Consider the following 24,779-nt stretch of genomic DNA (forward strand, 5'->3'; position numbering starts at 1 on the left):
TTCTGTAATATGTCATAATCTTTCAATGGTACAATTTAAGGGGTTTTAGCAATATTATGTAGACTTACCTTCTAGAAACACATATATCTATCTTGCTATTTGAACTCAGAATCCAAATACACTTGGTAAACTTCAGGTAGGATTCCTCCCTATGTGAAATCGTGACCACTTGCTATATAAAACATAGAAAATGGATCTTGGAAATGAAACTACATCTCCAAAATTGTATTATTTATAAACATACAGCTTCTGGGGAAACAGCACCTTTGTTTGATGAAATGCCACAACCCCCCAGCGGTCCCACCAAATGTTTCAATTAGGATGTTGTACAAATAAAGATAATAGGCTATATATGAACTGCATAGTTAACACTGTACCCAACAACCATACCAGTTGGCAAGGTGCACAAGCAGTTTGGCCCCCATTGCACAAATGGACTGACAGTTGTAAGAAAACTCCCAGTTATCAAAAGTTTATGCATAACATTTCATGTTCTTTTTATGGAAACAAGGAAAATTTTAAATTTTAGAATACCTTTCAAGTGGCTTAAATTTATAGACATATAAATTATAGTCATTTAAGGAAGTATTATAATTTATATAATTAGTGTCACAACCACCACAGCGTACTTTGCATTTGTCACACATAGCTGCTTACACATTAAAGGCAATAATCTTTATTCCTCACAAGAAGCCTGTGAGATATTTAACACTGTTGTGCATGTTGGGAAACTGACTTGCCCAGGGTGCAATCTAATAATTGCCTATAATAAAGCCTTAGGTCTTTTGTTCCCAATTCAGTGCACCTTCCACTAAACCAGTTATGAAATGTGTTAAAAGCTTTACTTTATGAAAGACAAAAAATTAAGTTCTGCAATCAGTAAGGATCTCATTTGTTTTACTATCAGACTGGTGCCTAATGGTAAAAGAAAAATCTTTTAATATTCCACAAATTCAGAATGTTTTCAAACTCAACTATAGCAGTAAGTTCAAATGAGGCAGAGAAAGTAACATTCATCTTTTAAAAGGTATTTACCAATGACTTTGAATTAAATACTCACGTTCCCCACTCCCTATCATGTAACACTAAAATTCACTGCAATGCCCAGTGACCATCCTGACTCAACTGTGCTCTCAATAGAATGGGGCTTGATATCCATCACTGGCTCTGCTTTGGTTCAACATACTGGAATCATCTCTGTAGAATGAGGTGATCTTACACTGGAAAACAGATACACTTATACTAGCTCCATAATCCACATTTTGTTGTTTGTTAGACAAGGTCTGGCTCTATCACCCAGGATGGAATGCAGTGGTGCAATCCTGGCTCAGGGTAACCTCTGCCTCTCGGGCTCAAGCCATCCTCACACTTCAGCCTCCCGAGTAGCTGGGACTATAGACACGCACAACCACACCTGGCTAATTTTTGTAGAAACAGGGTTTTGCCATGTTGCCCAGCCTGGTTTCAAACTTCTGAGCTCAAGTGATCTGCCTGCCTCGTCCTCCCCAAGTGTTGGGATTACAGGCACAAGCTGTTGCGCCCAGCCACACATACCTATTTTAATGTTTGATAAAACTCCTCTTAGTCCTAATGTATTTCCTAATTTTTATCAGAAATGTCTCCAAAGATGAATTTATCAGATTTCGTCAAAAGGATGTTTTCCATTTCTTTTTAAACTAATAGCCCATCTATGCCCAAGAAACAAACATGTACGTGAAAGAAGTGATGGGTTTTTGTTTTTTTAAGTCTTTTTATCAAGAAAAAGAGGAATTACACTGAGAAAATATAACATGGGCCTCTAGCAACTCTCACAGCATAGAGCTTGCTGCCTGAGTGGTGCTTAAAGGAAAAAACTGACACAAATCCAATTTAGTAAAAGATGCCACTTTTTCTAATAAATTATATTTATTTACAAAAGGTCTAATTTTATATAACTGTGAGGTTCTTTTACATCAGAATAATATATAAACAGAGGTGAAAATCTGGTAATTACAAACACAGAAAATAGAAACCTTGTTCCCTTATTACTCACCTTTCAGAACAAGTCCTTGGCTCAGTTGTAGAGGTGGGGAAGACCAACACCTACCGAAGTTTGCAGGCAGGAGCCCCCAAAAATATTTATAAATAACACATTTAGATACCCTAAGGAACAGTAGTGAAGAATAGCATCCAGGAATGGCTTAGTTTGAATCTGATCTAATTCGCCAGCCACTCAATGTTTTCATTGGCCATGACTAGGGGCAGGGAGGATTAGCCAGTATGAATGTCAACTTTACAAGTAGGGTAATTACCATCAAATTAACAATTACCAATCACTAGCACTGAGATGGCCTTGAACTAGATCCTACTGAGAATCACAGAACAGTTTTGATAGTCTTTATATGGCAAGTTTAAAAAGCAGAGAAGCTATTATACCTAAGTTTCTTAAAATGGAGGGTTAGGGAGAATGTATGGGTAATTAGAGCAAAATCATCTCTCACTTTCCACCTCACCTTAAAGACAGCTCCAAAAAACTGAGCGCCTGACATGTCACCATATTTCAGCCCTATTCAAAAATAGCCCAAAATGATTATTTTCAGCTTTAAATTGTATGTTCTCACAAGTTTTGGACATGTCTGAAGTAAAAGCTAAGGTACAGTCACAGGACCTTATTTTAGGTGCACTTCAATTATGACCGTGACTTTAGTGCTGGGTTAGTATGGTTTATTGCAATGATGCTTTTATAAGCCCTTTAATACAGATGATGGGTACCATGGATGCCAGATGAATACATATTTCAACTAGTATTTTACATTCATTCCCAAAGTGCCTATTATGTGCCAGGCACTGTCCTATTCCACAAGGATATATAACAGTAAGTGAACCAGACAAATCCCTGCCACCGAGGAACTTACATGACCACCAGTTAAGTCGAAACAATTGGAAGAGTAATGTAAGAATAAAGATGGTAAGAATCATCAGACTGGTATACGCCATTACCAAAAGCACAGAATGAGATTATAAGCCTGTTAGAACACAGTTCCATGAAAGTAAAGACATTATTTTGCTTTCATGTAAAATGAGTGTAACTTTATGTAGAGAATGTAGAATGGTTGAATTAAAATCTACCTAACACTGAGAGAAATATATACCCAAGGGAAAATAAAAAGTCTCAGATTTAAGATAGAAGGCATTAATGTACTTTGCTTCATTTTGTTTAGAAACCGTTTTAAAAGCTGAAGTTTTTTAGTTTTATAATTTATATTTAAGTTACATAATATACTTAAATATCCCTTTTTTAAGCAAGCATTCATCACTCCTCCCTGGGTACTATTGTGATTACAAATAGTTTTATCTTACATAGCATCTAAGCTTAAAAAAAAAAAAATCCAATCTTCATATAAAGGGGTTACTCCCTTCTGGATGCAAAAATGAGTGGCTGCATAGCCAGGACTCAGCTGACTGTAAGACCAGAAGAAAACCGGGAACATTTAGACAAATGTTTTTTAAAGCATATAATCAAATTACATAATTGAATGAAAACTGAATTACACAGTTTGAAACTGAAAACTTTCCAGAAAAATGCACACAGATTTTTATTTTTTAGGAGTTTTTACAGTTTCTTCATCCTACCATTAACTGATTCCCTTACTTTAGGACAATCCTTTTTCATATTATAGTTGTACGAAATGAGGCCCAGTTAAGCAAAAGTCAAAAGATGACAAAGCTGTGACAAATCATTATCAAATTTACTGGGAGGCATAAAATGCACTTTTAAAGTTGGAAAACATCAATAATTTATATGCTGAAGCTACTCTGGCTAATGATAATAAAATGCCAGCTACTAGGTTGAAAAAAATGTGGTGGGACCACTGCTTTTATTTAAAAGCATTACATTGTTTTAATTCAGTTAGGAAGAGTGTATACTTCACACTTGATTAGCTAAATTATCTAACTTTTCATACAAATTCAATTTTCCCACAAAGAAATATGAACTGGGAGAAAAAAATATTTAAATTCCGGATATTGAGTAAGTATGATATTAAATGTATACGTGAATTTGATCTAATAGTTCATTAGTATTAATGACACTGAGGGAAGATAAACCCTCAACATTTTCCTAAGAATCTGAGGCTTTAATGAAAAGTATAAATTCCCCTTATCTGAAAATAAACACACTTTCCTGTTTTAACATATTTAACTCTAATAGAACCAATATTCCAAGACGTTTCAGTTTTTACCAAACTGAAGATTTAAAAACTTAACCTATTAGTTTAAAAATATTCACAGAGAACAAAATCTTATCACCTGTACCTTCAGACTGTCAAGTATCTTTCTGGCAACTAAATCCCATTTGATGGGATCCTGAAAGGGAGACAAAGGATCACAGTCACTTAAATTACATCTTTTATGGCAAGGATGTTGCATTTTGAATTGCAATTTGTTTACTACTATGGTTGTTTTTAAGTCAAATAATTTTCATGGGTGAACTACAGGGAAACTTTATATTATGTTGTAGGGATTTGCGGTTATAGTAAGATTATCTCTGTAAGAAATACAGGAATCTATTTTGAGGACATGCTAAAACACATCAATAGCTTTTTATTTAAATAGAAAAATCAAAACTTTAAAGCTGTACTTTAGAAATCATTCATGGATGTAATTAAAACAATGTTTTTTACATATTCTAAAATTCTTTTGTGAAACATCACTAGTATATATTTGCCAATATCAAATGCATACTTTAAAGATTTGCCACTGACTTCCATGTCAAGTGACTGACATGATTAGCAGTATTAACTCACTACAACGGGACCTCTGAAAATTGAGTCTAGACCATTCCCTGTTGCCAAAGTTGTTATGTGTTTTGGCTCTAATATACAAATAGGAGATTAATCTCAAGCAAGCAATTTGATTACTTCACATTTTCTCCAAGATGAGTCTTCCTATTCAAAGCCTGGTCATATTTCTTAGCAGAAAAATGACTTGGGAGACAAAATGAGAAACAATCCCCTCGCCCACCCCTTCAGCCTTTAAAAAGTAGACATTATATTTAATTCAAACGGGGGCAAAATGGGAAAGACACATTCTGGTCAAGTCCACTTTCAAAACTCACTAGGATAGTTAAGAAAAAAAACTTTTTGTTCTTCTAAATCCCAACTTGAAATAGAATCTCTTCAAGTGTACACATTAAAAGAATAACACAGATAATACCAAAGAATAGGTGCTAAAATTTACTTATTTACTTAAAAAATCTCCTGCACTGAAGGAAAATAGTATAAATTACATTACCAACCTTCAGAAGTTAGCATGTAGAGTATTCTGTCTTCAAACCATTGCCTCTCTAAAATAGTCTGTAAAAAATTCATAGGTGAAAAACAAATCTAGGGACCTCAAATGCACTGATTTATAATATTCTTAAATATTAAAAAAGGAAAGTAAACTAGCTGTGTGGGTAAGATGAAGCAAAATTTCAGGGATTTAGTACCTTTAAAATGATCATACAATTTCTTTAGAGCTGAGCAGTTTAAGTAGAAATAAATACTAGTACACACTAGAAGAGAAGGTTTAATAATTGATAAAAATGTACAAAAATATTCAAATCAGAAATGCTTTAGAATGTGTACCACGAAGTCAATACTTCTCAGTGAGTAGGGAAGGCAAAATACTTCCTCAATAGCGGGGGAAAAAAGCAAGAGAAAGACTGAATTTAGAAAAAAAAGACAACTGTTAAAGAAAATGTTTAAGTCAACTTTTTTTTTTTTTTTTTTAGACAAGGATATTGCAACTATCACTTAAAGTCTGGTGGCACATTCTTTAGTAGGTCCTTAAGGCAATATATTTAAATTAATTTACAATTTGATGTTAAAGTTTTTTTTAAACATCACCTCAAAATAGATGCTCAAAATAATGCCCTCACAATAGCCTTTGTAAAATGTATTCAGATGTTTGATAAAAAATAATGGTGGCTTTATATTACAGTAGTGCTCATTAGCACCACTATAATTAAGGGTCTACCAAGTTTCCAGCAAAACCACCTATTTCTTAGGAGTTTCACCATAAAAGATCACATTGGCTGTAACCAGTTGGGTAGTGCACAAAAAAGCAGTTTTATCAGTTGCTGGTGCTTTTTTTGTACTACTATATTATCAAAAAATTTTTCATTATATCTTCAAAATCCAGCTTCTATAAAGTAAATCAAATCACCTCATGACTTAGATTTTAGAACAAAGTAGAGACATCTGCAGTTATCAGTAAATTGCCACCTTTAATCCATCCTACAGTGCCCTGTGAAAGGGTCACAGAAAGACAGTTATGACTGTATGAAAATATGATTCTTGATACAGAATCAAAAGTTATTTTCAATTTCCTTTGCTTTTATAAAGTCCACGATAACAATACTTAAATGCACTTTTTTTTTTCCTGTGATATAATTAAAACCCAGTGTTACTTCAGTTGAACTTAAAATAGAGTCCCTGGTCTGAATCAGACTTTAAATCATACTGTAAACATATATTTGGTATAATTTATTGATCATCATCCAGTTGCTCCAAAAGGGTTCTTCTGCGCTTTTCCAATTCCCCTTCACTCAGTTCACTGCCAGAAGTATCCCAATTACCCTGAAAAGACATTGATTACAATTATAGTTGACATCAGTACTCAGAGGTTTAAGGGCTGAGCCTGTGAAAAGAGAATCCAGTATCTATATAAATTCTCTTCCAAAGAAACACATTTCACAGAGTATAAAGACTGTGTGAATATGAAACAGTATTTCCATTTAATGGAAGCCAGGTATTCATTTCCTAGAGAATATATTCCTTGCTAATTTTTTTTTTGGAGACCAAGTCTTGTTCTTGTTACTCAGGCTCATCTCAGCTCACTGCAACCTCTGCCTCACAGTTCAAGCAATTCTCCTGCCTCAGCCTCCCGAGTAGCTGGGATTACAAGCGTCCGCCACCACGCCCAGCTAATTTTTGTATTTTTAGTAGAGACAGGGTTTCACCATGTTGGCCAGGCTGGTCTCAACTCCTGACCTCGTGATCTGCCCACCTCAGCCTCCCAAAGTGCTAGGATTACAGGCATGAGCCACCGCGCCCGGCCTATTCCTTGCTAATTTTGTAGCTTCCCCCTGGTTCCAGAAGTATTATCACAGAAACAGAAGTAGTATGCTTTAAGCATATGAATTCCTGTGCCAAATAAATACACAAGACTTATGAACAGGACAAGATTTAGGCTGAACAAACAAAAACAATACTGCACTATATGTGAGACACAACCTTTGAAAAGTGGATAGTTCACATATTGTCCTCTTTCACTCCAGGGATTTCATTTAACCCACCATAAGCTGCTAAAAAGTACAAAGGAAGCATTCACTCTTCACTTACGATGTGACTCAGACTCACCTGTTTCAGCTCTAAAAAAAACCCACCCTATACCAACGAATCAGAATATCCAGAGATCCCTAATAGGGTTTTATCTACATAGTTTATGCTCTCCAGTGATGATTCATAGGCATTTGCCCTTGCTAAACCCACAGTATTTGCATTATTAGGCTCTGTCATTCATATATACATATTTTTGAAAACAACTAATTATGTAATCTGTTATTGAAATAATTAACTTTGGCTTATATTCTCCTCTCCTATTTTTTTGCCCTTTCTCCAACCCAAATCAGTATTTCTAAAAGTTACTGAATTGCTACTTTTTGAAACAAAGGATTTAATGACAGTGACAACTGCGGACATCTGTAGAATCCCAGATTTAGTCTCTCACTTAAAAAAAAATTTGAGAATTAGGTAAAACATGTCCAGTGGCACTTCTTAGTGACCATATCCTTTCTTAGTGAGTTAAGGCTACAGTTATGAAATGCTATATTTTAAAAATGTCAAATTTAGGAGAATCAAATCTAGGATCATTCATGACCAAAAACTATCACATTGTGTGAAATGTAGTTAACTGAATTTTCACTGTTTTCTTCAATTGTAGCACACTTGGAAAAGTCTATTCTTTCAACACCACCATGGTTTAACCAAAGAATCCACTTTTGCATTTTGAAAATACAGGTAAGGAAACAATTCTAAATACTTACAGAATCCTTTCCAGTCTTTTTCTTAGGCGATTTGTGTTTTGATTCTGATCTTTGTCTAGTTCTGTCTTTTTCACTTTCCCGATCTTTTTCTTTTTTATCCTTCTCTCGCTCAGCATCAGATTCTGGAGAGTCCTGAATGAATAGAAAATAACAGGTTAGCATTTTGATGAAGATACCATTCTTATATAGGTAATTCTTATATAAGTAATACTTAAGAACATCTACGTATAACAGACTATGTGTTCTTAGAGCGAATGTGAATTGTTAACCTCAAGGATTAAGTAAAATTTACCCAAGATCCATGGGGGACAGCCTTCCCTTGGGAAGGATAATATTCTAACAGGATAAAATACCACCCATGAGACTTACTACCACATCAGATGTGTAATATCTATTATGTAAATACAGAGACATATTACATTTTTCACCAACTCAGTATAATACTGGTTTATACATGTACCTAGGATATTGCTGTTAGCTTTAACACATAAGGCAGACAGCTGTATTAATAAAATTTTCTTGAAATTGCTGAGTAGGAATTATTTAAAATTTAATGTCAGTGCTTAAATGAATGGCTCTTCATTAGATACACACAAATTCAAATAAAAAAAAATGTAACTCAACAGGTTTGTGGTGATACCCACGCCTTCACATTTTGAAAAAGCTCCTTAGGTGGATCCTAATGTACACCTAAGATTAAGACCTACAAGCGTAGAGGAGTGGTTGTTTTAAACTTGTGGTTCTCAACAACAGCTTCAGTCTACATATACACACAAATATACATACATACACAGAGACACATGCACGCACAAGAGTCTCTTTTCTAGAAGATTAATTTTAAAGACCGGGATGGGGATCCTAACACTGGTGTGTGTATTTTTTCAAAGCTCACCAAATGATTTTAATGGAAGATCAAGGTTAAGAGCAACAACAATGTGCCCACCTGAACTGTCCTGGGCTGCAGAGAATTAGATAGAAAAAGGTTCTATGATCTCTGAGGAAGTTAAGGGCAAACGCCTAGGTGAAATGTAAAAATTAGAAGCTTGCTTACAGATTTATGTCTCCTCTTCTTACTTTTCTTCTTATGCTTTTTTGACTTTTTGTAACTTCTCTCTGAGCAGCATAAAAGGAAAACAAAAGTGTCAGAATTTGAGTATATCAGTATAAATGATTTAATCAAATAAACAGAAATGCTCACCAGACTCTGCACTAGAAGAATGTTCTGAAGCAGAACGAGACTCTGATCGTTGTCTTTTTTTCTTTGAATGGCTATCATCATCATCTGAATCTGACCCCTAAAAAACACAAATAATTTCATTCATAATAATGCTAACATTTTAATACACTCATGGTGCCATAACTTTAATACACTCTTGGTACAATAAATTCCTTTACCGATCGAGAGCGGGAACGTTTCCTATGATGTTTTTTAGATTTCTTAGAATGTTTCTTGTTCTTTGAATGATGATGCTGACATTCATGCTACGGGGACAAAAAAAAATTTCAAGAATTTACACTTACTGTAGACAGACTGCAAAGAATCTTTAAAAAGCCACGGAAGTAAGTTCTTAGAGTAAAACTCCACAATATATAGAAATGTAATTCCTTGAAACTGCAAAGAATTGTCACTTAAATTTTTTTTCTGTTCTTTCTTGCCCATCCTATACCCACTCATTTAGACATCTAAACAAAACAATGTTAAAAACCATTAGTAAAAAAAGTAGGTTTCTTTTATTTTTGTTTTGAGACAAAGTCTCGCTCTATCACCCAGGCTGGAGTGCAGTGGTGCGATTTTGGCTCAATGCAACCTCTGCTTCCCAGGTTCAAGCAATTCTCCTGCCTCAGCCTCCCAAGTAGCTGGGACTACAGGCGCGCACCACCACGCCTGGCTAATTTTTTCTATTTTTGGTAGAGACAGGGTTTCACCATGTTGGCCAGGCTGGTCTTGAACTCCTGACCTCAGGTGATCCATGCACCTCGGCCTCTCAAAGTGCTGGGCTGGGATTACAGCAATGAGCCACTGCACCCAGCTGAAAAAGTTATTTATTTATTTATTTTTAAGACAGAATCTCACTCTGTCGCCCAGGCTGGAGTGCAGTGGCACGCTCTCGGCTCACTGCAAGCTCCGCCTCCCGGATTCACGCCATTCTCCTGCCTCAGCCTCCCAAGTAGCTGGGACTACAGGTGCCTGCCACCATGCCCGGCTACTTTTTTGTATTTTTAGTAGAGACGGGGTTTCACCGTGTTAGCCAGGATGGTCTTGATCTCCTGACCTCGTGATCCGCCTGCCTCAGCCTCCCAAAATGCTGGGATTACAGGCGTGAGCCACTGCGCCTGGCCTGAAAAAGTAGTTTTTTTTAGAAGAATGAGAATGGTGTGGTTTAGAAGAAAAGTGTAATATGCAGTCTGCTTTTAATGACAGTGAAATACAATGACATTCAGGCATGGTTTTTGTGATCAATTTGGCTTTGATCAGCAACTTAGGCCAAGCACTAAGATAAAAAACAACCTGAGAGCCATCCTTGAATTGAGATATATAAAGTTGATGTCAGAATAAATCCAAAATCTATTACCCCTTTTTCATTTCCCCCAAGGAGCCATTTCCTTCCTCCTCAAACAAGACATCCTTAGACATCCATATGTTGTCTTTGTGGATTTCTACTCATTAAAACAATTATTAGGTTAGCAGTGATGGGGGGTGCTAGAGTACAAGCTCTTTGCCCCTAAACATTTCTATGGCTTTGAGAATAAATTCTACCTCAGTTACAGATGTGGAAATGGAAAATCTGGATCTCAGAATGGACTATTCTCCTTTTGATCTCACTGAATGCTAACCTACCTTTAATACTTCAAGCCTCAGATTATTAAGGCCCCAAAATCTAAATGTGTTCAGCCCTTCCCTATGGTACCATTTTTACTCCATTTACCACCTAACTACTTTATCCCCAGTACAGATCACAAAAGAATCTGGAGATTCTTGAACTGGGGGAAAATAGGTAAGACACTATCTAGAGCAAAGCTTCTCAAAATTAAATGTATATTTTAATGCTTGGGAATCTGGTTAAAATGCAGAGTCAGATGCAGGATTTCTGCCCCATGGGGCCTAAGGTTCTGCATTCCTAAGAAGCTTCTAGGTAATGTAGATGCTTCTGGTCTGCACTACATTTGGCACAGAAAAGATCTAGAGGCCCAGCATGGTTGCTCATGCCTATAATCACAGCACTTCAGAAGGTCAAGGCAGGAGACTTGCTTGAGGCCAGCCTGCCCAACATAGCAAGATCCCATCTTTATAAAAACAAAAACCAAAAAAACCCCACAAAAAGCCAAGCGTGATGGCACGTGACTGCAGTTCCAGCTACTCAGGAGGATCATTTGAACCCAACAGTTCAAGGTTGCAGTGAGCCATAACTGCACTGCTGCACTCTGGCCTAGGAGTGGATGACAGAGAGAGACTCTGCTTTAAAAAAAAAAAAATACAGAGAGAGACTCTGCTTTAAAAAAAGAATTAAAAAAAAGGCCAACAGGACCACATCTAGAGGCAGCTGTGAAACAATATAGGGCCTATGTGAATACATGTTACACAAAAACGGTGGTTAACATTATATTAATCAAGAACAATAAATCAAGAAATAGGAAATCAAGGAATAGGAAACAGTCAATTTAGTGTCCTGCTATGCCCATTTACAATGCAACACTATAATATTAAACACATACTAGTTTTTAGCTTATGAAGTATTAGTTACTCTAAAACTGACAGTATGGCATACTTGTTAAAAGCACTGACCAAGGTCAACATGCCTGGCTTCCAACCCTGTAACTCACTTTACTTCTCTTTGCCTCAGTTTGTTCACCTATTAACTTCATAGGCTTATAATATACATAAAGCAATCAGAACACTGGCCCACTATTATTCAATAATTATTGGTCAATTCAGCATACTTACAAAGGCCTACCTGAAACTGTCATCAAAATACTCTTACTTAACTTTTTTTTTTTTTGAGAAGGAGTCCCACTCTGTTGCCCAGGCTGGAGTACAGTGGCATGATCTTGGCTCACTACAACTTCCACCTCCTGGGTTCAAGCAATTCTCTTGCCTCAGCCTCCTGAGTGGCTGGGCGCCATCACTCCCTGCTAATTTCTTTGTATTTTTAGTAGACACAGGGTTTTGCCATGTTGCCCAGCTGGTCTCAAACTCCTGACCTCTGGTGATCAGCATGCACCTCAGCCTCCCAAAGTGCTGGGATTACACGCGTGAGCCACCGTGCCCAGTGAACCTTATTAAAGTGACCTGAGATGTTAATGTTTCATTGCTTATTTCAACAAAATCTTACCATTTATTCCAGAAACTCTCTGGGTTTTCTACACAGCTAATGTGGTATAATACCTCAAATGTGCCTAAAAGCTGTTTTCTATCTGCTTTACAAGAAAAATTTTTCAGTTTTAAGTTTACTAGTCAATCCATGTGGCTGCCAAACTGCTCAATTTCTAAAACTTTCTAAAAATACAAAACAGTTTTCACATACAAATCTTTATATTCCTATGGAAACTTATAATTTCTCTCACTTAAAAGCAGTTTTTATAGGAAAAATACCATTCTCTAACTGTCCCAGGTAAGTACATTTGTATGAAAGCAGTGAACATTAAGTAAAATACTTTCATCATTCTAAGTTCTTCAATTTGTTTACATTTTTATATATTTTATATATGAGAATTCTAAAATTACCTCAAGCACATGCATAAAATCTTTAAATATTCGTTTTCTTTCAGATTCTAGAGTTATGTCCTCAAATGCTGGCTCTTTTACAAATCTCTCACGGATCTGAAAAATTCAGATATAAAATAAATATATGAATACCAAGAAAGTACACCAATACATCTAAAATAAATCATAACAGCAAGTAAAAACTGTGATGAACCAGTCCCTTTAAAGTCCATTATTTCCTCCCTTCAAAAGTCCAAACCATTCTTTACAAATATTCCTAAACACAGACTCACAGCTGATTTAATGCTTTTATTATATTCTAAATATATTTAATATATTCTACAAATAAATTTAGCTTTTGTGGCTATAAAATGAAAAATAAAAATATTTTAAATTTCTTTCTCAACTGTAAAGAAAATAATTCCATTAGAAAAAATTAACAAGTATACATACATCTTCCCAGACAGCATCCAATTCTATCGGGGGAGCAGCTTGTTTTAACATACTCTTAAATGCAGACTCTTTTCGTTTCATCTTCCGAGCCTCTTCTTTTTCTCTTTCGCGTTCACGGGCTTCTGCCTTTTCTAGTAACTATTAGAAAATCATACTTAATCAGTTATAATAGTATCATAACTATTAGCTGAAATAATTTATTGTTAATTTAGGAATCACACATTGTTTAAAATAAGCTTGTTCAACCTGTGGCCCATGGGCCACATGTGGCCCAGGAAAGCTTTGAATGTGGCCCAGCACAAATTTGTAAACTTTCTTAAAACATTATAAGGTTTTTGCAAATGTTTTGTCTTTTGTTTTTAGCTCATCAGCTGTTGTTAGTGTCGGTGTATTTCATGTGTGGCCCAAGGCCTGGTTTATAACGGCCATATTATGTATAATAATAACAGTTAATTTGAGCAAAGGAAGTTTAATGTCAATCCATCGTCTAAATAAAATTTTTTCTTTTACCTTACCTGAAAGACTGGCTACTACTCTGTAAAATTCTATTCATATTCCGTTTCCAATGCGCTGCAACTTAGCTGCTTTTATCTGAATAAATTAAAAACTATACCATTAAATTAGTTATTTACAAGAGAAAAAATAACTTACACTATTGAAAGCCAATTTGATATTTCCAGCATCTAATGTAGTTGATCTTTTAGTTGAACTGATTATCGCCACAAAATCTTCAAAAGTGGTATTTACTTCAACTACAAACCCTTTATCCTAAAAAAAAAGAAATCTTAGTATCAATAATGCATAAATCAAAGGAATACAGTACTTTTAAGATATACTATAGGTTAAAAGGTAAGAATAAATAGTTATTTACCTTTAGAATGTCTTTTATTATCTTCTTCTCATCATGATAACGTGCTTTAAGATCCTCAACATAAAACTTGAAAAGATCAAGTGCAGTTGATCCTAATGAAAAAACTAAAGAAGTCAAAAGCTAGCTCTAACCAAAGAGCTGCAATTACTTTTTTGTTTAAAAAACAAAAATAAAGCACCCTTCCCCCAACATAATCACCTTTGCATTTGGCCCATTCCAACTACTACCATAACGGTAAATTAGGAAAGAAAATAATCTTACCAGGCTGACCAAGCATATTAGTGAATCTAATATCAGAACTAATAGTTGGATACAATTCCATCCAAGATGACATAGAATGTAGTTGTCCATGTTCATGTAATTCATCTAAAAATATCTAGGGAGAAAAATTATATTTGAAAAGTCATCTAAGTACATGAGAAATAATGTACTTTCTAACATGAAAACACACAAAAACTTTGACATAGTTAAAACTCTTCTACCAATGTTATCCCAAACCTGTTTGGGTATAAAGACTATTTCCTATTTGGGCAAAGTAACAACTGCCTTTAGGCAGAAAAATATTTTGTCCTTTAGAGAAAATAACTTTTACAACACCGCATTATCCTCCTAAGGTTCTATTTCCTACCCTTTCAGATAGAACCTAATTTTTAGCTTTAAAAAAAGGTAGAACTTAACTTACAATATTGGGTATCCACCTCAAATGATGAGGCTAAAGAATGTATACGCATGTTTCCTTAAACGTATACTCTGTCTTTAAAAATAGTGCCTGATGTGTTCTAGGTATTTTTATTTATTCTTTAAAAAACAAGGGGCCTTAAGAGGAGGATGTATAATTTTCCCAAAGTAGTTTGGAGACCTAGGATTCAAACCCATATCTAGTTTCAATTTCCACACTTCCTGCTTCCAACCCAATCCTTAGGGAGTTTAATCCTGTACATCAGCGGATCCCAACCCCCGGCCACAGAACTGGAACCGAGCCACACAGCAGGGAGTGAGTGGTGGAACAAGCATTACCGCCCGAGCTCCGCCTCCTGTCAGATCAGTGGGGGCATCAGATTCTCATAGGACTGCAAACCATATTGTGAACTGAGCATGCCAGCAATCTAGGTTGTGTGGTCCTCATGATAATCTAATGCCTGATGATACCAACCCCCCCACCCCACCCCAACAGGAAAAACTGTCTTCCACTGCTATACACAAATGTGACTAAAAGAAACTGTAACCCTATATTCTGTTGCCACAATTCCTATACCTGCACTGTTCAATAAGGTAGCCACTGACCTAACATAGCTTCTGGGTACATGAAATGTAGCTATTCTGAGTTGTGATGTGCTGTTAAGTATAAAACATACAATGATCTTGAAGATTTAGTACCACAAATGTGGGCAGCAAGCCACCCGGGTGCCAAGGCAAGAGACTGAGGGCACGAGCTGTTCCAGTATAATAAAATATATAAAATGAGAATAGTTAGATATAGATCACAGATATGATTATATATGAATATCATTATTCATTAGTTTGTAGCAATTACCCTTTATTTCAATATAATAATAATCCTCGCTCTACAATCATAACCTAGGAAAAATCAGGCCATACAGTGATAGGAGCTGAGGTGACACAGTGAGAAGTGACCAGAAGACAAGAGTGCGAACCTTCTGTTATGCCCGGGTAGGCCACCAGAGGGCTCCTTGGTCTAGTGGTAACGCCAGCGTCTGGGAAGACGCCCGTTGCCAAGTGGACCACCCGTTGCCAAGTGGACCGTGGTCTAGCGGTAGCGTCAGTGTCAAGGAAAAACACCTGCTACTTAGCAGACCGGGAAAGGGAGTCTCTCTTTCCCCGGGGGAGTTTAGAGAAGACTCTACTCCTCCACCTCTTGTGGAGGGCCTGACATCAGTCAGGTCCACCCGCAGTTATCCAGAGGCCTAACGTCTCCCTGTCATGCTGTGCTTCAGTGGTCACACTCCTAGTCCACCTTCACGGTCCGTCCTGTTACACCGGGCTCTGCCTTCTTGATAGCAGTAACAAATTAGTGAAAGTACTAAAAGTCTCTGATATGCAGAAATAATGGCGTAAGCTGTCTCTCCTTTCTTTCTCTTTGCCTCGGCTGCCAGGCAGGGAAGGGCCCCCTGTCCAGTGGACACGTGACCCACGTGACCTTACCTATCATTGGAGATGGATCACACTCCTTACCCTGCCCCTTTGTCTTGTATCCAATAAATATCAGCGCAGCCTGGCATTTGGGGCCACTACCGGTCTCCGTGTCTTGGTGGTAGTGGTCCCCTGGGCCCAGCTGCCTTTTTTTTTTTTTTTTTTTTTTTTTTGAGACGGAGTCTCGCTCTGTCGCCCAGGCTGGAGTGCAGTGGCCGGATCTCAGCTCACTGCAAGCTCCGCCTCCCGGGTTCACGCCATTCTCCTGCCTCAGCCTCCCGAGTAGCTGGCCAGCTGCCTTTTATCTCTTTGTTTTGTGTCTTTATTTCTACAATCTCTTGTCTCCACACATGGGGAGAAAAACCCACCGACCCTGTGGGGCTAGACCCTACACACAAATATTAGCAATTTTAAAAAATACTGATTATGTGTTAAAATAATATTTGGTTACACTGGGTTAAATTACTAAAATAAATAATAAATTAAAATCGCATTTGTGGCATTCACATTTTTATTGGATAGAGCTGTCCTAAACCAACATCAGGCACTTACAACTCCACTCATTCCTCTTCAGATGAGACTAAATATGTCCATACTCCCTTGCAACTCTGAAATTCTTTTCTCAAACCCTGCCTGTATCTACCCTTTTGTCAACTACCCTTACCCTTCAACATAAATGGAATTTTGTCTTAACCACCCTTGTTGTGCTCACCAGGTTCCTCACTTGCTCCCTCTTGAGTCTCTAAAATAGTTTGGAAACCATCTTCAGTGATGCTCTAGTATCTTAGAACTTACCTCACTCTATCATACCTGTTTTGCTAGTGTTTCTTACACTTCCAGACTGGTGAGATCCGTCTGATAAAGTCAAAGAACTGTGACACTAAAATTATTTCTATAGTGGATCCCTAACCTGAAAGAATCACCTGAGGACTATTTTTTTAAAGCAATATTAATATTCAGGTATTTAGAATATTCAATGACCGATGTGAATTCAGGTTTGAAAACCACTTTGACAAAACTGTATGGTTCTTATTCTCTATTTACTTGCCCCATTTTAGGGGTGAAAAAGCCTTGTCTTTTACATTATGGAAAGCAAGTTGCTTCAAAGATGGCTGGGCTTGATGTTTCTTCTTCCCTTGGCACTAATGACATTTTGGATGACGTAATACTTTTTTTTCTTTCTTTCTCTTGGTTGAGGGCGGGGTATGTTTGAGTCCTGTACACATTGCAGGATGTTTAGCAGCATCTCTTGCCTCTACACACTAGATGCCAGTAGCATGTTCCCCACAAATAGTGACAATCACAAAAGCTTTCCTGGTTGAGCACCACTGTCTTAGATCCTAATCGGTATTAATTTTTCTCCATCTTCATCCTTCTTTTTGTTCCTTTATAAACTGCTCTCAGTGTAACTGTATTCACATATATGCTTGAATTCCAAACCTTATGAGATTTTGTTTAATAAGAGTCACCCTTATTTTTCAATTCTTCCTTCATTCTTTCCCTCTTAACTGGTTTTCTCTTACCCAAGAAAAGCCTTTCTCTTAACCCCAAGCTTATTTCAATTTCACCTTACTGAATATCTGAAAGGTATAACTATACCTCTAGTTACCTTTTGACTATTTGGCAGACCTTTAACTTTCCCTACCATGCCAATGGTCACTAAACACCTTAAATGCCACTCTTAACAGTATTCTTTCAGTCCTCATTCCATAAAAATTTCTTAACATGTTACTTTAGATGGATTCCTTTACCTCAGGGGTTTCTCAAAGACTTATTTGAAGGACTGTTTAAAAAAAATCAGATTGTTAGGTCCCATTTCCAGAATCTGATTCTTTAAGTCTGACGTGGGGTTTCAGAATATGTATTTTCATAATTTCCCAGGTTTCAGAATATACATTTTCATAATTTCCCAGGTGATACTGATTCTGTGCATCTGGGGATCATGCTTTATCTTAAAACTCCAAACTCTTGGCTTCTGAGACACTATACATTCCTCTGGTTCTCCTTGAAAGCCTCAGATCAATCCTTTCCAGACGACATTGACTTCAAATACCAGTTTTAAGACATAAGAAAAACAAAGTCATAGTTTCCTCGTCATAGACGTGATGAATTTTCTGATTAGCAAATGAACACTAAATAAAAATAGTCATCATCATAACCATAAGTACTGAGATGCTCTCCATTAATTATATTTTATTGTCTAATGCCAATCTTCTCTTTTAATTCATTTCACTAAAGTCTTAAATAAATCTTTTGAAGTAGCAGAACAGGAAAATTACCAGGCTGAATATCTGAAAGAATATTAATATAACATACTTAACACCAATTTTATTAGTAGTAATCAGAAACTATGCTAGACACATAGCAATCTGATTCAAAGCCACATTTAGGCTTATTTGCGGAACCGTGCAGACTTTACATCAAAATTTCGCCTCATAGTCTCCACCTTCAGTATTGTTTACGTTATAGTCTCATATTTTCTATGACCCAGATTTCCATCTTATTTTCACTGTATTATTATTTTTTCACATATGTCTCCTTATTTTAAACCACTGCAAAACCTTCACCAGAGACGTTAAAGCTTAGGTTGTGGAAGAGTGTATAATAGTCCTCCTAAATATCTGTCCTCCCCTTCTTCCTGGGCACATGGCTGCTTAGCTAAAAGCTAAGTTTTCTAGCCTCCTTTGTGTAGCTAGTTGTGGCCATGTGACTAAATTCTCAGCAACTGAACCCAAATGAAGGAGGTGAGCAGAGCTTCTAAACCATTAGCTTTAAAAAAGAACTGTTCTTTCGACTTTTTCCAAGTTAAAATGTGAAATGGGGGCAGCATACCCCTAACTCTGCAGAGAAGGTTAACACGCTAGGGCAATGCTTCTCAAAGTATGGTCCAACAGTATCGATACCACCTGGAAATTTAGAAATGTAAATTTTCAGACTACAACCCAGACTTACTAATTCAAATTCTTCAGGTAAGGCCAAACAATTTGTGTTTTTAACCATTGTAGAATATGATAGTCTAGGAAGTCACTAAGATAAAGAAACCCATCAAGAGTAGTAAATGTTAAGTTTTCATTGAATAAGGACCGAAATCATTCTACTGGCTGTGGCGTTTAAGATGGTTAGTAACCTTTGGCATAGTGGGAATAATTTTTTTTTTTTTTTTTGAGACAGGATCTCGCTCTTTCGCACAGTCTAGAGTGCAATGGCGCCATCACAGCTCACTGCAGTCTTGACCTCCTGGGCTCAGGTTCTCCCATCTCAGCCTCCTGAGTAGCTGGGGCTACAGGCGTGCACCACCACACCCAGCTAATTATTATTATTATTTTTGTATTTTTAGTAGGGAGCGGGTTTCATCATGTTGCCCAGGCTGGTCTTGAACTTCTGGACTCAAGCAATTGCCAGCCTCAGCCTCCCAAAGTGCTGGGATTATGGGCATGAGCCACTGTGCCCAGCCAGAAGAAATTTTTAAAAAGTCCTCTACGTCATTCTAATACACACTGAATTTTGAGAACCTCTGCCTTAGGGGATGGCAATATGCCCTGCCCTAGACCAAAAAGACTGTTATTTCAAGAAAAAAACTTAAAATTTAAGCCATTGTAACCTAGCATTCACCCTAATACAATGGTTAATGGAAGAGACCCTGTAATCAAAACTGCATAGATTCAAATTCTGGCTTCACTATTCAGCAACTGTTGAACTTGGGCAAGTCACTTCACCTCTTCATTTCCTTAGTTATATAAACTTATGTAACAAAAACAGTAAGTACCCTTATAAGATAAGACTGTCATAAAAATTGAGATTGTAAACATAAATTGTATTGACAGTAAGCAATCAAAGAACATTAGCTATTACAATTATTATTGAAATGGGTGAGATATGAAATGCAAAAAATTCATTGCTCCATGATATTTTCTATCTCTGAAAATAAAAATGATACTTGAAGATGAAAATAAACTACTAGCTGAAAAACATGCAATCCCAGGTCCTTTTTTTAGTGTTTAAGAAATTATGGCCCATCCCCAAACTATACCCTAGCAGTCCCTTTGTCCTCTAGAAACTAAGTATCATCTACTACTGACTCACCACACATATCTTGTTTCCAGTCATCTCTCCTGTTGTTTTCCCCAACCGAAACCTCATTTATCAATGTTCATCTGTAGAACTTAAAGAGTTAAATGTGTATGAGTCCTCACAAAGCCTAAGTCTATGATCTGGGAACAGTTGTCTCAAAATTCTTTATATTACTGTTCAAGTTCTGTAAGTATAATATAAAACTAAGCTAGAAAAGAGCTTTTTCTTTTACCTGGAAAGATTCCCTATTTTTTCGCTGTCGTCTCCTTTCTCTTAGCAAACTCTTCTGTTTTTCTTCTTCTTCTTCCTTTTCTAAAGCCCGAATGTGTTCTTCAAAGCAAATTAATGCATCTTCTTTGTCCATATCTAAAGTATTTGCCAGTTAAAATTTAAAGTGTCAAATGTCAACAAGTAGTTTATTTGCATTAGATCCCCCAAAATTTCAAAATCACCTGTCAAAAATACTTTTAGCTAGGCTAGGGTGAGGTGGCTCATGCCTGTAATCTCAACACTTTGGAAGGCTGAGGTGGGAGGACTGCTTGAGCCCAGGAGTTCAAGACTAGCCTAGGCAACACAGCAAGACCCCGTCTCTAAACAAACAAACAAACTTGTATTTAAACTCAATATGATTTGTAATCATCTGCATAGGAAAGTTTTAAGGAAAATTTCACAAAGAACTCAATAAAAGGCACACTGAAACATGTCATAGGATAAAACAAAGGACGTGCATATGGCAAAACTAATGAAAATAAAAGTGTTATGATAAAATCTGTTTGCAATATCATAATTATTCCAAGAGCTTAGTATAGAACTGTGCACCCTATAAAAAAAATCTACTGAAGCATGACTTTTAGAGAGGTAGCTGAGAAAGCTATAATTTAAAAAGCAATTGGTTAACTCAGAAAGAATACTTAGGGAAGCCTAATGTAAGATAATTCTAATACATTTTCTTCTTTTTACAAATCTGTAATGTTATTACCTCAAAAAAACACGAGTAAAATGCGGTAATTCATTTAGTTCTTACCAAGTTACATACAAATGGCTAAGCATGATTTCAAATTTGACCTATAATTTAAATATTTCAAGTATTACCTGATAAAGCTACTTTAAATTTGAAAAAACATTTTGTCATGAATCACAAACTCAATCAGAAAGAAATATCCTATTTGGAAATAAATAAAACACTTTTTCAGAAATGAACCAACAACTGCATAAAATTCAGTTAGTTATCTCATATAAAAAGTGAAAATAATTCTTCGCTGCTGGAGGACACTATTTAAAACTATTTCTCTTAGCCATTATTCTTACTTTGTAACTCCTCATCTTCTGCAAAAGTTGGATTATCCATCAGATACTGCTGGGCTTCAGACCAAGTGGTAGAGTACGTTACATTAGCCATGTTGTCAAGTATGTTTTTTAAGGCTTCCCAATTTCTCTTTCGCAACTGCTTTGCTTGTTCCTATAGCAGAAGTATGAATATATATGTTTCAAAGTTCCAAGAAATTAAGATACTTAAATTGCAATTAGTGAAGGCTTTATATTCTAATGGATGACCAAATTTCAAAGGTTAAATCAAATTTCAAGTAAATTTCATTTACTTTAAATGGCCACACTGCTGACTTTGCTTGCTCTTGCCTAAGCACTTGGCTTTGGTACTTAGCTTCACATTTTCCACCTCCTTCTAAAAGCTAGAATCTGGAAACCATGTTTTCAGCTTTTCCCCCATACATTCCCCACTACATAAACCTTTCTACCACTAAGCATTACAGACAAAAACTAAGGTTACCATGGACAAGTCACATTGCAGGTAAATGCTAAAGTCTTCAATGACCTTCAGCTATGTTTAAATTTGATAATACTTGCATCTATGTGTTCCTTGAAAACTAAAAAGCATAAAATATAATAGTGCACAATGAAAAAGAGACAGGAGTGAAATAGGTATTTTAAAATGTTATAAGTTTTGTAGAAACAACTGCACACTGCTGTCATTCTTGTACCAATCATGTTTGTTATAAGCAAAAAAACCCAGCATTTTTAAACCTAATGAGCAAAAAAGGTACCTTCTTTTTCAAAGTGAGTGTTTAAGATAGCCAATTAATGACAATACAAATAGCTGAATTACCCACTGAGTCTACATCAGTACTTAATACGCTACATGAATGATAAAGAAGCTTATTATAGAAGTTACACATTCCATCTTTAAATGTTACTTCCAATAAATAATCTGCTATACCACATAAACTGGATAAACTAAGCCACAAAAACGTACACATTTTAAAACCAATCTTCCTGAGAATGAGGAAACATCTTGTGTTATCTATAAATACCAGTAACTAAGAATACCTTTTCTTTTTTTGAAAGAAAGAACAAAACATCTTCGTAGATTTCAAGACGATCACGTTCTGATATTGCATTCCAAACTTCCATCTCTCCAAACATTTGCTCTGCTTTTCTATGTTAAAAAATTATATTATACAATAAAAATTAATCTTAACCAATTTTTAAACTAAATTTAAAACTACAAAATGAATACTTTCTATTCGAAGTTCATAAAAATATTAAAGGCATAGCACATGCCTCCCTCTCTCGTTAGAGATAGAGGGGATAATTCACATTAGGCACTGCTTATAGTCTAGACTACCTCTGTATCTAGTGGCAGCCACACAAGACTACCAAACTGCTGACAGAACTAAATTACAGACTTCTCTGGAATACTGAGGAAAACAAAGAAGTACATACAGAAAATAGGCTTAATAACATATCGAAAAACTTTTAACATTATCCACAATTTTACATAAGCAATCTAAAATGAAGAATGCTATATAAAACAATTATCCAAAATGCTATGCCTACGTAATGAAAACCGCCTCTTTTTACTCCACAAAGATCAATAATGTCAATGTTTTTAAGTAAAAGGCAATCAAATTTGATTTTTCTTTTCTGTTTTTTGTTTGTTTGTTTTTTGAGACAGGGTCTCGCTGTCACCCTGGAGTGCAGTGGTGCAATTATGGCTCACTGTAGCCTTCCCAGGCTCAAGTGATTTTTCTACCTCAGCCTCCCAAGGAGCTGGGACTACAGGCACGTGCCACCATGCTTGGCTAATTTTTGTATTTTTCTTTTTTTCCCCTATAAACAAGGTTTTACTATGTTGCCAAGGCTGGTCTTGAACTCCTGGGCTCAAGCCATCTGCTTGCCTTGGCCTCACAAATAGTAGGGATTATAGGTGTGAGCCACCACGTCTAGCCTCCAACTTGATTATTGAATTCAATCTTTCTCCCCTTCTTCCAGTCTCTAAAAAACTTAGTAAGTCTACAAGTTAAATTCTACATTTAACTACAGATTTATTTGGTACCTCATGAAGCTTCCACATTCATAATTATCTAGTTTTATTTAATGAGCTCTGGATCAGCTACTGCACATGGCAAAAAAGTACGACACAAACAACAATGTAGTAAATATAGGCCATGCAACATTCAACATCTTACTTGTATCTGGTTGTAGAAGTCATTTTCTCATGATTTTCAAGAAAACGCTGAAAGGATTCCTTAGCCTCTTTGTACTTTGATCTTGCTTCTTCTTTTTCTTCTTTTTCTGTCTGGACTTTATAGGCATTAAAGGCTTGCTTTTTTTCACTTAACTTTGCCAAAGCACTAATATAAAAATACCATATAAGAGTAGACACAGGCAGAAGAATCAAATATTAGTGATTTGATAAAAATAAAATTGTTTACATATATAAATTTTAAAAATTTCAAAAATTTATTAAAGACAAGAAATGATTGGAGAAAGTAATTTCTACTTTTAAAATAATTATTATTTTATATGTAGCAGGGTAAATTGTTTGACTGACTTTTTGGTTATTAGACATAAAACAACTCTATACTTGGTATCCTAAACAGATGTCAACAGAGTTAAATGTTTTCTCTTTCTATACAACTTTAAATGTGTTAGGCTTGCTATGCTCAAACTGAAAAGTAAAAAAAAGCTGAAGTATTACCTGTATCGTGGATCATTAATAATCATTTTCATGGCTTGCTCCCATGAAGCATTTGATGGTACCCGCTGAAAATCATTTAAATGAAAAATTAAAATTTCACACAAGAAGAGTTTAAGTCACATAACAGGAACCAAGTATAATACTCACTGCAAATATCAAGCATTTCCATTTGCAGGAGTTTGAACAAGTTTTAAAAAAATAGTTTTTTATTGAAGGCAAATCTGTGTAATACACCTATGAACTAAAATGAAAACTTTAACTGAAATTTAAATAGAGCATAAATGCTTTTTTCTTAGACTACTGATAAAAGATAATTATTATGAATTTTAAAACCCCTTACATTAAATATTGGGTAGAAATGTGCTTGTGTAATACCTTGTACACAATAGTTTTTGTGTTGAAAGTCAGTTTCACAAGTGTTCTTCAAAAAAAAAAAACAAGACACATTTAGTTGCTTTTCAGTTCA

General features: G+C 35.9%; 1 protein-coding gene and 1 long non-coding RNA gene across 15 annotated transcripts in view; both read right to left on the reverse strand.

Moving 5' to 3' along the window:
* Window positions 1–4,158: 4,158 nt before the first annotated feature.
* LOC141408175 (uncharacterized) lies at window positions 4,159–5,405 on the reverse strand. The gene is made up of 2 exons (XR_012421111.1): window positions 5,276–5,405; window positions 4,159–4,344 (listed from the first exon to the last, which is right to left on the reverse strand). It is a non-coding gene; the product is annotated as an uncharacterized lncRNA (long non-coding RNA).
* A 124-nt stretch (window positions 5,406–5,529) lies between these two features.
* The window catches only part of PRPF40A (pre-mRNA processing factor 40 homolog A), a 64,427-nt gene continuing 45,177 nt past the window's right edge, over window positions 5,530–24,779 (reverse strand). For 8 of the 14 annotated variants that reach the window (XM_005573201.5, XM_065525490.2, XM_045368249.3 and 5 more), the window contains 15 exons: window positions 24,314–24,378; window positions 23,802–23,966; window positions 22,660–22,768; window positions 21,625–21,775; window positions 20,549–20,682; window positions 14,356–14,470; window positions 14,095–14,186; window positions 13,875–13,991; window positions 13,224–13,361; window positions 12,792–12,887; window positions 9,464–9,550; window positions 9,267–9,363; window positions 9,120–9,181; window positions 8,069–8,200; window positions 5,530–6,599 (listed from right to left, as the gene is read on the reverse strand). In XM_005573201.5, coding sequence (XP_005573258.2) covers window positions 6,507–6,599; window positions 8,069–8,200; window positions 9,120–9,181; window positions 9,267–9,363; window positions 9,464–9,550; window positions 12,792–12,887; window positions 13,224–13,361; window positions 13,875–13,991; window positions 14,095–14,186; window positions 14,356–14,470; window positions 20,549–20,682; window positions 21,625–21,775; window positions 22,660–22,768; window positions 23,802–23,966; window positions 24,314–24,378 — 1,653 coding nt within the window. In that variant the 3' untranslated portion in view covers window positions 5,530–6,506. Of the gene's footprint in view, window positions 6,600–8,068; window positions 8,201–9,119; window positions 9,182–9,266; window positions 9,364–9,463; window positions 9,551–12,791; window positions 12,888–13,223; window positions 13,362–13,874; window positions 13,992–14,094; window positions 14,199–14,355; window positions 14,471–20,548; window positions 20,683–21,624; window positions 21,776–22,659; window positions 22,769–23,801; window positions 23,967–24,313; window positions 24,379–24,779 lie in introns of all 14 variants that reach the window. The other 6 variants (XM_045368252.3, XM_005573200.5, XM_045368248.3 and 3 more) reach the window with 1 other exon arrangement.

This window comes from Macaca fascicularis, chromosome 12 (assembly GCF_037993035.2).
Source record: "Macaca fascicularis isolate 582-1 chromosome 12, T2T-MFA8v1.1".
NCBI classification, from domain to species: Eukaryota; Metazoa; Chordata; class Mammalia; order Primates; family Cercopithecidae; genus Macaca; species Macaca fascicularis.